We start from the raw sequence: 14517 nt of genomic DNA, 5'->3' as shown, positions 1-14517 counted from the left end.
TGGTCATTTTCTCACCTGTGGGCTCGGTTCACGTGCACAAGCGGCACTTACACATCTATCATCATGCAAATTATAATAATTTACTGTCATACAGTGGTCTTCTGATGTTTTCATAACTTTCATCATTAAAGTGAAAAGAGATTTTTTTTTCACTGTTTTGGGATCTTTGTAGCCCCGTACATGTCTTATGCAAGGTATTGATCGAGGGAGTCTTGCATCAGGCATCCAGAGGAATACACACAAATCCTTGACTTGCAACGGTAATTGAGGGTTTATATATATATCCATGACCAAATGTTATACGTGCTCTACATATAAACTTCGCATCTTTTATAAGAAGCACTGAAATATTTTCATAGAATTATATAAAACAGTGCAAATTTCCTACTTAGAACAATCTATGTCTTTAATTTTTCATCGAGAACGAAGCACAATGCAGTCTATAAATAGTTCGAGGCCGTGAGTGTGTGTGAAGAAGCACTCCCTCTGGTTCGAGCAAAGTGTAAATCTTTTCCCCAGAATTCCAAATTACGGAAGCGCACTTGCAGTTTCATCCCACCGTAAATAGTCAGCCCGCGGGCTGACTAATGACACCTCGGCTCTAACGGGTCAGCCCAAGATTTAAGAAAGACACCTCGGCTCAGATTTAAGACCCTCGAGCCAAAAAAAAAATTATTTTTTTTATATTATATATTATATTATTGTAATATGTCCGATGGTGTAATCGTTAGAGCGAGCACAGTTTCGTTTTTATATATTCTACAACTCTTACTCTATATGGACATTCAGCTATAAAATTTGCCTGTTTAACTTTTAATTTCCAAGTAACTAAATTTTTTGTTTAATTCAATTGCGTCACTGTATAGTTATGAAAACACACGCTAGCTAGCACCCATACCAGGTGTAAATTGCAGTGATTGAAGTATCCAGTGACAAACACGCAATTAGATGCGGTAATTTAGTCATGAAAAAATTAATTAGGTTAAATAAATTTATAAATGTTATTTCATTTGTTACCAAATGCATTACAAAAATCATGACACAATTTTAAATTCTTAGTAATGTGCAGAATTTACGAAGTTTTATAGTCTATAGCCTAGTGTAAAAAAATCTATTATTAGAAGAAAATATTTACAACTTATTTAAAATGATTAAAAAATCTTAATGTTTTCAGATAATCAATATTTCTCAATAATTAATATGACTCGTGTGCGTATCAAACACAAATTTTATTACCGAACATGACAATTTTACCCATAATATACAAGCATTTACAGTACAGCAGTACTTATTGAAAAGTGGAAATATACAGTACATGGTATAAAATACATTCCACATGCATACATGTATAATTTTTTCAGCATTGTATATTTGAACACTGCAGAAAATAAGCAACCTGTATTAAGAGACCACCTGTCATATGTGACCTTTTTTCCTTTCTCCGTTGGAAGGTCTCTTAATACAGGTTTGACTGTATTCTGCTTATGACCATACAATTTTAGTAAATTCATTTAGCCTGCGATTACTGCCTTTCCTTAGTTCATAGAAAAGAAAAATGAAAAGAAAAAAGATACATGTGATAAAATAGATAGAACCAGGTCCGGCACAATCTCTTGATTAAGCTATTTAGCTTGATTTAGCTATATAGCTTTATTAAGCTATTCAAAATAGCTTGATTTAGCTATTTTATCACACTTTTTTCTCAAATGTGTTATTTTCCAAGTATGCACAAAAAGTCGCACCTTGGTGCAGTGATGATATTCAACTTTGAACTCTTATGAAAATAATGCATGTAAAAATCACTCATCAAATTGTGTCTCCTTAAGAGACTTTGTACTCAAGGTTCTAAAGTTTTTGGGGCTATATAAAGCAATTGATACAGTTACTTCTTCAATGAAATTAATTATGATCAACAAGATAATTGATTGCAGGTAATAATTCAGTACAATGAGAAGCAATCATACTTATCCATGCCTCAACACACACAAGGTAGTGTACAGTTACCCAAACAATGGAAATTCATCTTTTGCTTAAAAGTATTCAAATGCTGCAATGTTAGAACTATCTTTGATTTGGGTTGTTGATTTGACAACCCATATTACATATATGAATAGTCAAATACTCGCGACTTTTTGTCTATTTTGTACAAATAACATTTTTGTGAAAACCTGCATATAAATAGCTTTATCAAGCTATTTTGAATAGCTTTATAAATCTATATAGCTATTTCAAGCTATATAGCTTAATCAAGAGATTATGCTGGACCTGAGAACCACAGGAGTTGGCAATTTTATCAATAAATTGAAAATAAATGATAAACAGGCATAAATCCTACCAGTGAGCTTCGCAAGCGTAGCGAGCGAAGCGACAGGATGGCAACGAGTTTTCTCGATTTTCTCTAATTCGCTATCCAACCAACATCAAACACCAGATTTCAACTCCGTAGTGTCCATTTATTAATTCCTGACATTTTTTACCATTCAACTACCCTACACTCTCATTTTAATCACACTTCTTCACATCTAGTTAACAACCAGCGGCCATTGACAATTCTGCGTGATGTCACAGTCACCGCAGAAAATATTAATTCATCAAATTGATACATGTTATTAAAAAAATATTTACCAATGCATTGTGGTTTTCTTTATTTTTTAATGTTCAAATAACCAAAAAACATTAACCAACTATATCCCTTAATAAAAATTGAAATATGCTTATTTGAAGAGAAAGGGAGATAATCATCTACTTTTGTTTGCGGGAAATTTGAATACAGATATTGAAAATCGTTTAGAATAACTGGTTCAAGACAATTTAAGATGTTTAACAACTTTGGAGCTTCTGTTTGGTAAGTGTATTTTTTAAAATCACTTAACAATGCTGAAAACACATTAAAAGAGAACCAAAATGTTGATATTGCCTAAAAATAAAAAATGTGGTGTTAACTGCAATATCATACAGTTAAAAAAAAAATACACACGTGCACAAAAAAAAAAAAATACTTCAGAACAATGTCTACTCTTTTATACATTTTTAAACAGTAAAATAAAAATAATAATAGAATTTGGATAACCATTGGGGAAGGTAATTTTAGCAGGAACACCACATTTTTTACTTCGAGTCTTTATCAATCTGAATGAGAGAAAATAAAAATACACTGTACATATGTAGCATAATCACAAAATTTAGAGGTTAGGAAAGAATATTTGTCTCATGAAAGTTGATCAACTTGATAATCTTAATAAATTTTTCACATGTTTAGGCCACTCCAATTTTTTTCTCTGTTTAGCGTCCTCCATCTTTCAAAACCTACCTACTTATTCACAAAAAACACACAACCCAAAAATATAAAACACAGCCTTCATAGTCATAAAAATGACGTCATTTAAAGGAATAAATATCATTAATCTTTTTTTCTCATAGATATATATACTTCAGCATTTAATCAATGTATCAAATGCTTAAAATGAACAACATATTGTAGGCAAATATTTGAAGAAATTGGCAGAATTTAAAGATTTTGACAAGTTAATAAATTTTAGGACTACTGATTTTGTTTGTTTTTTCCCATATGAGTTGTGGAAAACCAAGACCCATGTGGATGCTGAACTTAGAAAAAACTTGGAATGGCCTTACTCCTTTATATAGTGGATATAGCCCATAGGATATTAATGAATAGTCTTGATAATTTTTTTCAATGTATACTCCTTTATAAAGTGGATATAACTCGTAACAGTGTGCACACTGATCATTCAGAAAGGTGGGGGATAAATTATCTATATTTTTCAAGTTAAGAAAATTTATTTATTCTAAGACTTGTTTTCATGTGGACTCGTAAAAAGTCACACTTGAACATGTTCAACTGAATTATACACAATTCATATATTACTTGTTTTAAAAATATTTCTGTAGTATTCCGGAATTCTGTAGACTTGTACCTTTTGGTTTTAAATGTTATTCATGTACTTCCGTAATAAATAGTTTGTAACCGCATGGAGCTGTGTTATAAATCTCATTTATTCGAGTGAATACACAACATATCTGGCGACGAGGATGGCCACTGGACGTATAGGAAGAGTCGATGTGTTCGATCCGGCAATCGAAACATGGACAACCTACGAAGAAAGGCTGGACAATTTCTTCACAGCAAACACAGTGGACGACAACAAAAAAGTTCCCGCGCTACTGAGCCTCGTGGGCCCCAAAACATACGCATTGTTAAGAGACTTAACAGCGCCTGAATTACCCAAGGCTAGGACGTACAAGCAACTTACGAAAGCACTGAAGGACCACTATTCTCCAAAACCGTTGGTTATAGTAGAAAGGTTTAGATTTCACAAGCGGGACCAGCAGGAGGGTGAGAGCGTCCGTGAGTACATTGCAGCTCTTCGTAAACTGAGTGAATTCTGTGAATTTAAAGACGTCCTTAATGACACACTACGGGACAGATTTGTTTGTGGATTGAAAAATGAACATATTCAAAAGAAACTTCTCTCGGAGAAAAACCTCACTTACCAAACTGCGCTCGAGATAGCCATTGCGATGGAGACGGCGACTAATGACGCCCTGGAGATTCAAAGGAAACACCTTTCCATCACGTCCGGTGTCAACAAACTAAGTGTACCCAAGGGTAAGAAAAGAATTCAACAAAAACAAACTACGGTAGCCCAGAGGTGCTACAGATGTAACGGAAACCATACCTCAGATGACTGCAAATTTATCCATGAAACATGTCGACAGTGTGGGAAAAAGGGGCATATACAACGAGCATGCCGTTCCAAACCAGCCACCATGAAACCACTACATACAAACAGTAAACATGTTCATGAAGTGGAAGTATCGGATGATTTCGAACCAATGTTTTCACTATGCTATGCTATGGGAGGACTAAAGGATGCAATATGGATAAAGCCCCACGTGAATGGTCAAGAATTTCCCATGGAACTGGACACAGGATCAGCGATTTCAGTAATCAACCGGAAAACTTATCAGCAAAGTTTTTCCAATGTAAGGTTGATAGACACCGACATAAACCTAAGAACATACTCAGGAGAAAATATCACCCCACTAGGTGTATGTTCAGTCAACGTAGAGATGGATGATCAGCAACAGCAGTTAAACTTGTATGTGGTCGACAAAGGGGGACCACCTTTATTTGGTCGAGAGTGACTAAAGAACCTCAGACTAAACTGGGCAGAAATCAAGACATTAGAAACTAGAAAACAAGGCGTAAGCGAAGTGATTGAGAAGTACAAAAACGTGTTCACTGATGACCTGGGCAGGCTAAGGGACATATCAGCCAGAATAAAAGTAGAGGAGTCGGCGACGCCCAAGTTTTGCAAAGCTCGTGTGGTACCGTATTCGTTGCGCTCCAAAGTTGATCAGGAACTGGACCGTCTTATCAAGACTGGAATTCTCAGTAAGGTAGAACACAGTGAATGGGCTTCTCCCATTGTTTCAATACCAAAAAAGGATGGAACTGTGAGAATTTGCGGTGACTTCAAGGTCACAGTGAATCCCGTCTTGGACATAGACCAGTATCCTCTACCCAAGATCGAAGACATATTTGCAAGTCTGGCGGGAGGTCGACAGTTTACAAAACTGGACTTGAAGAATGCTTACCTTCAAATGATGGTGAGAGAAGAGGACAGACATTATCTCACGATAAATACTCACCGTGGTCTATTTCAGTACAACAGGCTTGTGTTCGGAATAGCCTCGGCACCAGCGATATGGCAGAGAGCCATGGACACAGTTCTTCAAGGACTTGAGGGAGTACACTGCAACATGGATGATATGATCATTACTGGGAGAACACCTGAAGAACACCTGAAAAACTTAGAACAAGTCTTGAAGCGACTTGACCGTTACGGGTTAAAAGCAAATGTTGACAAGAGTGAGTTCCTAAAAGACAAAATTGAATTTTGTGGCCATGTGATAGATGCAGAAGGACTCCACAAAACATCAAAGAAAATCGAAGCTGTGCTTAATGCTCCAGAACCAAAGAATGTGTCTGAACTCAGAGCTTTCTTAGGACTCGTAAACTACTATGGACGATTCATGGAGAACTTGTCTACTCACTCAGCGCCCTTATATGACCTTCTGAAGGATTATTCCAAATTTGTATGGTCAAAATCATGCAGAGCAGCATTTGAGAAGATCAAGGAACTTGTGACGTCAGACCAAGTGCTCGTGCACTATGATCCCCAGAAGCCTGTAACACTGGCAACAGATGCTTCTCCCTATGGACTGGGAGCTGTGCTGTCTCACGTGATGCCGGATGGTTCTGAAAAGCCGATTGCTTTTGCATCTAGATCACTTAGTCAAACAGAGAGGAAGTATGCACAAATTGATAAGGAAGCGCTAGGATTAGTGTGGGGGGTGAAGAAATTTCACGCATACTTGTATGGGAGAAAGTTCACCTTAGTGACTGATCATCAACCTCTAGTATCTATTTTTCATCCCGAGAAAGGACTACCTGTGACTACAGCAGCTAGACTACAGAGATATGCGATTTTTCTATCAGGATTCCAATACGATATTCGATACAAAAACACAAAGAAACACAGCAACGCTGATGCCTTATCAAGACTTCCTGTTCCAACAGAAGGTGAAGGATCCAATGAAGAGGCTTATGATGTAACTGAACTGTATATGATTCAGCAACTTGAAAGCCTACCTGTTAGTAGTAAAGAAGTTCAGAGAGGAACTGTAAAAGACACCACTCTGAAAGTGGTATATGACATGACAGCTTCAGGATGGCCAGCATCTGCAAATGACCTAAGTGAAGAACTGAAAGCATACTTTTCTCGCAGAAATGAGATCTCAATTTATCAGGGATGCTTACTATGGGGAATTCGTGTTATCATTCCCCAGGACCTTCGTTCGCGTGTCCTAGAGGAACTTCATGAAGGACACCCGGGGATTGTCAAGATGAAAACTGTGGCTCGAAGTTTGGTATGGTGGCCAGGCATCGACAAAGACTTAGAAACACTGGTGAAACGCTGCAAGGGTTGCCAGGAGAACTGACCCATGCCACCAGAAGCACCTGTTCATCCGTGGGAATGGCCCCAACGTGCATGGCAAAGGATACACGTAGACTTCGCTGGCCTGTTCCAAGGAAACGTGTTTCTCGTCGTAGTCGATGCATTCTCAAAATGGCCCGAAGTTGTCCAGATGTCGACAACAACTGCAGACCGCACAGTGGATGTACTGCGTAGGATATTTTCAAGGAACGGTCTACCAGATCAACTAGTCTCGGACAACGGACCGCAGTTTGTCTCAGAAACCTTCCAAGACTTCATGAAGTACAACGGAATTCGTCATACTACGTCAGCTCCGTATCAACCGAGAACAAATGGGCTAGCAGAGAGACTAGTCCAGACGCTGAAACAGTCAATGCGTGCTTCGAAAGTGGAAGAAACTTCCATCACTAAGCGTCTTGCCAACTTCCTACTCACATACAGAAGTTCGCCGCATTCAACAACAGGGGAAACACCGGCTAAGCTTTTCTTAGGACGTGAACTATGTACAAGACTCACACGACTGAAGCCGAATGTTCGCAACACAGTGGAAGCTAAACAAGAGAGCATGCATTACCGCACATCCGAACCCGTTCGACAGTTCAATACCGGTGACAAGGTTGCTGTGCGTGACTATCGCAGCAATAATGAGAAATGGGTGTCAGGGAAAATAGACTCAAAAACAGGACCTCTTTCGTACAAAGTGGAAATTACACCAGGGACAACATGGCGGCGTCATACAGACCAGATAAGATCTGCAGATTTCACCAACTCTGCAGATACATTGATACACGATGATACATTGGCGGTCGAAACATCAAACCCTACCAAGAAACAATCACCAGAACTGACCCCTATACCGACACATGCACCTGCAGCAACTTCCGTGTCCGAAAAACGCTATCCAACCCGCACCACTCGAAATGTTCTGCCAAAACGTTACCAGTAGTAATAATAGACTGACAATTTTTTTTTATATGCATGCAGTGTTTGATTATTAGAAGCTGTAATGTTTTGTGATTTTTTATGTTACACGTAACCAAGTAGTGCAAAAAAATGTTCACTTTTTTTTTCATTCTTCTTGAAATGTGAATTTAGATTGTTCACAAGTCTAGTCAAAGTCTAGTCATGAATGTATTAAGTCAATATGCAGATGTCCATTAATATTGATATTCCTTCTACTAGTCAAAATTTGATTTTTTTTTTTATTAATCATTGAAGTATGAACTATGTGTCCATCACATTTAAAGGGGGAGGAATGTAGTATTCCGGAATTCTGTAGACTTGTACCTTTTGGTTTTAAATGTTATTCATGTACTTCCGTAATAAATAGTTTGTAACCGCATGGAGCTGTGTTATAAATCTCATTTATTCGAGTGAATACACAACAATTTCATTATATGAAATTTACTTCTTGTACACAAATATTGACAAGGAAAAAAGAGAGATAACTCTTGTATATATATATATATATATATAAAACCAACAGAAAAAAATCAGTCTGCAACTCATGTTTTGGCTGAATTAAGAATCTCTACCATATTGTTAGTTTTACACAATTATATGATTGTTTACCTATTTTTTTTGAAGAATGTTTCCCACGTCCCTTTCCTTTTTTGCTACAGCCTGAACAGTTCCATGTTGTACTTTTCTTTCTCAGAAAGGCTTCATTTCCCTTTAAATTCACACATTTATAGTGGAACCATGTATTACACATGTCACTGCAATGCTCTCATCCCCTATATCTGTTGGCTCCCACTCACATTTGCAAACATTACATGAAAAAGATTCTTCTTCTTCTTTCTCATCTACTTTCTTCTTTTTATTGTCTTCCCTCTCACCTAGGGCTTGAACTTTTGTTCTCAAGGCTTGTTTTTTCTTTCGAGGAACAGAGCGTTTGAAATTTCGAAGAGCATCAACATATGAAATCCTAATAAAATGCTCTGTAACATCACGATAGAGGTCCATAACTAAAGTTATAAAAATTTCATCATCTACTTCTTCATGTGAAACCTCTGCATCATTAAACAAAGAAATCCACTCATCTGCTAAATTCATGTCAGAATCTACACTCCACGGATGACATTTTGCAAATCTTCATGAAAGAGATGGAAATGCTCTGCTGTCAATTTCTTTTGTACAATTTTATGAAGTGATTTAAAGAAAGAGAACACAGGCTCACTCACTACTGTCAATCCCCTGGTTGGTCCTTGCTTATATTCAATCTCTCTCATGCTCTCCTCTCCTTCATCAACTTCCAACTTCCCTTATCCGAAAGTTTTTCAACATTTTTTGCTTTTTATATTCTAATTTTCTGAGAATTCTACTATTTTTGGAACATTTCCCAACTTTCCTCAAAACAGACTCTTTCATGCGTTTTGCAACCTTTTGAATACAGGCTCCAGCAAGGTACCGTAATTTTGCCAATGCTGCTGCAGATAACTCTGGAGAACGTTCGGACTTTTCTGTCTTCTTGATATGTTCCTGAATAACATCTTCTGCTTTCTTTCCTACTTCTTTATCCATGAACCAAAGAACAATTTTTGTAGACAACTTGAATTCTTTATTGTAGGTTCATTTTTCTGAAACATTGTTTTCACTGAAGAAGTATGTTTATCACTTAAAAGAAAAGTGTTCATTTCACTATAAGCAACAGTCCAATCTTGGGGTGATTTTGGGGTTTTGCTCAAAATGTCACACACGTGATACAATCCCTGAAACGTTCTACTTTCCCACTTGAACGGTGAGCGAACGCTGAACGAACGGTGAACGAACGCTGAACGAACGCAGAGCCAACGGTGAGTGAACGATGTGTGAACGCTGAACACAACTTGGTGAACGATGTGTGAACGGTGAGCGAACGCAGAACGCGAATGGAGCGCAAACGCGAACGCAAAGTGAACGGTGAACGAACGGTGAACGCAAGATGAACGATATATTCGGAATGCCTCTGATCTTTTCCTTGCATTGAAACTATTTTATTGTATTATAATGTCAGGTGCCAAAAAAAAAAATAAATAAAAAAGTAAACAAATTAATGAATGAATAAATAAGTCAATAAAATAAATTCTCCAAAATTGTCCTAAGAAAGACGATGCATGCACATTAAGTTTTTAATCACACGATTTTTATCGCATTAAAACATTGCAATTGTTGCCGAACGCTGAAGTATAAAAAATATTGTTTTTAGTTGGAAAATAAAAATGTTTATTCTTATTTGATAACAAATCAGAGAAAACTTATGATTTATAGAATGAATTAAAGCGGTTGTAACTTATATTCATATATATATCTCCGGGTCAAGGCGATTTCGTGTAAAGTAATGAAAAAAAAAATTAATTACATTTTTACGCTCGTATTTTAGATTTTTAATACAATAATATATTATGTGTCATTTCTATTTTTCATTATGATTTATTGAGCAGACGTCTACATGTATCTCTAGATGGCCGTGATTAAACTCGGACAAGATGATACAAAGATACATATTCATATTATTTGTTATAAATTCAATTTTCAGAACATGATATTTAAGTAATATGGTGTTATAGTTTTTATTAAACAGACAAGAGAGAGAGAGAGAGAGAGAGAGAGTACTATTCAGTTTTAGCCCCCCCTCCTTTCAGGCTTCACCAAATGTTTGTACCTATATCAAACAAAAACTCAGAATTTTTTTTCTAAATATATCAGACAGTGAAAGTAACTTTTTTTTTTTATCAACAAATCATATCCATTTGTTTGACAGTCATACTCGTTTTTATTTTCCTGCTTCAAGTTCACACGAAGTCCACGTGCTTGTCCTGTCAATCAAAATCATTCGACACTGTGCAGGTGTGAAAGTTTCGTCACATCGAAGACGAAGTGCGAGTATTTCCAACAAGTTGTAACATTTATTTTTATCATTTCTAGATTTGATTCCAACATTTGAATAATAAATTAGTAAAATACATTGGGCATTAACACTTGAATGTGAAACATACTCTCTGCCAATTTCAAATACCACCGCCGACACGTGTACATTTTGATCTACTATTGTTTTGTGACTTTTTTTTAGATGCATGTTTGTTTTGAGACTGAAATTTTTGTTCTAAAAAAGACCCTAGCTTTTTTTTAATGTTAATTAAAATACTCTGGAAATATGGTACTGACTAAGTCACCGATTTAGGGGGAAAGGGGGGGGTATTAATCATATCGAATGGCAAACATATAAAGTTACGGTAAAGAAAGATTTTTTTCTCTATAACTATAGACTTTACATATTACAGTAGAGAAATTCTGTAGTGCATTACATTTTAAATAAATATTTCCTTTAACCACACTATCATTTTGATTCGTTCTAAAGATCATAAATTAACAGGATATCCGCAGTACTATGTATAAATCTCAGAACTAGTTCTATTATATTTTCTGTAGTAATTGAGAAAAAAAAACGTAATAGAAATAACTATTTTCGTAATTTGGTGCGTAATTATTTGACTTGAATAATTATATCTCCATTAACGATTTGTAGTCTTTAACAAAACAAAAAAATGTTGCAGTGCATGAAGTATTTGCACATTGCCCTTAGTTAAATTTAATATTTCAGCATCGTTCTACATAGGTACAGAATGTGCTTGTAACAACATTTTTTCCAGAGTAATTTAATAAATAACCTAACAGCTAAGTTAGAATAATAAAAAAATATATCGTAGATATTTTTCCTCATGAAATAATGATTCTTCAAACACTATATGTTAGTTAATAAATTAAAAAAACCTGTAACTCCTTAACTACAAAAAGATAAGTCCTTTCACTTCGGAGTTCCGAATGACAATGAAAACTGAACGATAGGTGAACGCTGAACGCAAGGTGAACGCAAAGTGAACGGAACGAAGAGCGAACGCTGAACGTTTTGTGAACGGTGAACGCGAGTGCACGGTGAACGGTGAACGCAAAACTGTGAACGGAGGGCGAACGGTGAACGCACGCTGAACGAACGGTGAGCGAACGGAAAAATGGGAAAGTAGAACGTTTCAGGGACTGTAATATAAAAATTTCACATGTCTTTCAAATGACAGAGAGTGAAAGAAGTCATTTGAGAAATCCATCACGAATGGACATTTCTGGTTTGCTATCATGAATTTTTGTATATCCCAGGGTGACTCCATTTCCAGTAAATCTCCACTTGATTCAAAAATTGTTCCAGACAAGCAGGGTTCCCCTGATGTAGAAGGCTCATCACCTAAAATCTGAGAGGAAAGTTTTGATATGGTTGGTTTTTCACAACAATGCAGATCTGTGAAAAAGTCTGTAAAGGGGCTTTCATAAAACTCAAAAACCTCATCAGGATGTTTGGTAAATGCAGCTGTAGAGTTGAAGTTCAAAACTCTTAATCCACTAATCCTGGTAGCTCTGCCAACTGCAACTCCCATTTGACCAGGAGCAAAGAAAGAGAAGCAGTCCACTTCCACTAAGTCTAATGTTTGCCCCTGCGCTCTGTGTACTGTTAATGCAAATGCTAGTAAAACAGGAATCTGAGTTCTAGAGGTTAATGTCTGCCGTTTGCTGTGGGTCAATAACATCAAACTTTACTTTGGGTATTTCAAATAGTTTTCCATTAAAATTGATGATTGGGGGTTCGTCATGTTGAAGTTTGTGAACAACTCCTTTCATACCATCATAGAGTCCATCTGCAATATTCTTTATAAGAATAACCTTGGCACCCTCTTTCAAAACCAAGTGCTTTGGAGCAGTGCAATCACACAACATTCTGACTTCACCTGAAATTAAACAGAGAAGTAAACATAAACATTTTAATATCTTTAATATTAAAGAATGTTCGTGCAACTGCTTCTAAAAATAGACTGATCTGCCTATAATATAACAGTATTATTGTACCATGATATGTGTAATCTATAAGACTTAATGTTCTGTACATTAAGTCCAAGAATGCATGTCCCCAACTGCATGCATTTGTACCTGGTGTCTTATTTCTCTTACCAACAAATGGAAACTATTTCAAATATCCCAACACAATGAAAGTTCATTGGCAAATTGACATTGTTATTCTTAAATAATCCATGCATTTATTACTTGAATTTATAAACTGACCTATTTTAATAAAAAATTTCCTATAAATACAATAACATGTACCTTCATCCGTTGCTTTGTAATGGAATGTTGCCCCAGGCATCTCCTCCAATGTGTCCTGATTGATCATGCTTGCATCAAAATCTGTGCCAAACAGTTTCATAACATCCTGTGCGGGGGCATCTAGAGACCTGTCAAGGCTTCACAGAAACTGCACCGTCTCCTCAGACGGCTCCCCATCACAGAGCTCGTTCACAGCTTTAATCAGTAGAGGCTCACTTTGCCTAACAACCTAACAGAAATTTAAAAAAATATATTGACATATTAAATTTACACATCCATGTTTTAAGAGTCTATCTTCACTCTTCACATGAAAATGGTGCAAGATATACTTAAACCTACCTCGTGCAAACTGATATGATGAGGGAAGGTTGAAAAGAAGTTAGCACTTTGAAAGCAGTACTGTCCGTCATCCTGGTATCTACGATTAGGGACAGGTGGTAATTGTTTGAAATCGCCACATCCTATGACCTATAGTAAAGAACTTAAGATTAATTAAAGTGAAATAAATATTGTTCATGGATAAATGACATTTTCAGCAAAGTTCTCACATAAATATTACATAATACAGTGCATTAGTGTGTGTTAATGAACTTAATCCAATGATCATTTGATGACGTCACATAATCATGATGTTATCGTGTAATTAATTAGAAAAGAAATTTACATGTACTTTTATTCTGTTTGTTATTTTTTTCATTTTGAACATACCTGTATCCCTCCAAAAACACTGTTATTTTTCTTCCCAATGTGACAGACAAATTCCACCATATCCCCCCCTCCCCCCCTCCCCCCCCCCAAAAAAAAAAAAAAACATGGGAAAGGCTGTTTACTTAAGGGACAACCATTTGATTTTGAAGGGGTTGGGGACCAAGAAAAGGTGGGTCAAATTTTGTCAAGTCAGCTCATTATGCCCCCATAATCAAAGATTCAGGGGTATATATATATAGTTTTTGCTCTGTATATCTGTTTGTCTGTCTGTTTGTCCAGAAACTTGAACCTTGCCCATAAGTTAACTCTTGATTCCTTGGAACTATGGCTTTAATATTTCACATGTGTATTCCTTGTGACAATTTAAGACCTTCCTTTGGGTATCAACATATTTGACCTCTTGACCTTGACCTTGGAGTTTGACTCACTTTTGCAAAAAAATAGCAAACTTTAACCTTGACTAAAACTTTTAAACAATTGGTTCTAGGACTTTCATATTTCACATGTGTATTTATCGTGACAAGACCTTTCCATATTTTTTACCTTGACCTTGGGATTTGATCCACTCTTTAAAAAACTTTAACCTTGGCCATAACTTTTGAACAATTAATACTAGGGCTTTTAAATTTTACAGGTAAATTCCTTGTGACAAGACCTT

General features: G+C 36.3%; 2 protein-coding genes, 1 long non-coding RNA gene and 1 pseudogene across 3 annotated transcripts in view; 1 reads left to right on the top strand and 3 right to left on the bottom strand.

Moving 5' to 3' along the window:
* The window catches only part of LOC133185644 (tetraspanin-13-like), a 162685-nt gene that overhangs the window by 5585 nt on the left and 142583 nt on the right, over positions 1 to 14517 (top strand). The window lies entirely within an intron of this gene.
* Positions 1 to 14517, bottom strand: part of LOC133185684 (uncharacterized) — a 159257-nt gene that overhangs the window by 18120 nt on the left and 126620 nt on the right. The window lies entirely within an intron of this gene.
* Positions 8703 to 13919, bottom strand: LOC133181085 (uncharacterized; annotated as a pseudogene).
* On the bottom strand, positions 12540 to 13430 carry LOC133181093 (uncharacterized). The gene is given in 3 exon segments (XM_061315642.1): positions 12540 to 12778; positions 13152 to 13380; positions 13425 to 13430. Coding segments are annotated over 3 exon segments (474 nt in total).

The sequence above is a fragment of the Saccostrea echinata genome, unplaced genomic scaffold (assembly GCF_033153115.1).
Source record: "Saccostrea echinata isolate AGI-Se365-2 ecotype Australia unplaced genomic scaffold, CSIRO_AGI_Sech_v1 ptg000001l, whole genome shotgun sequence".
Lineage (NCBI taxonomy): Eukaryota > Metazoa > Mollusca > Bivalvia > Ostreida > Ostreidae > Saccostrea > Saccostrea echinata.
This window is presented reverse-complemented; position numbering and strand designations above follow the sequence as displayed.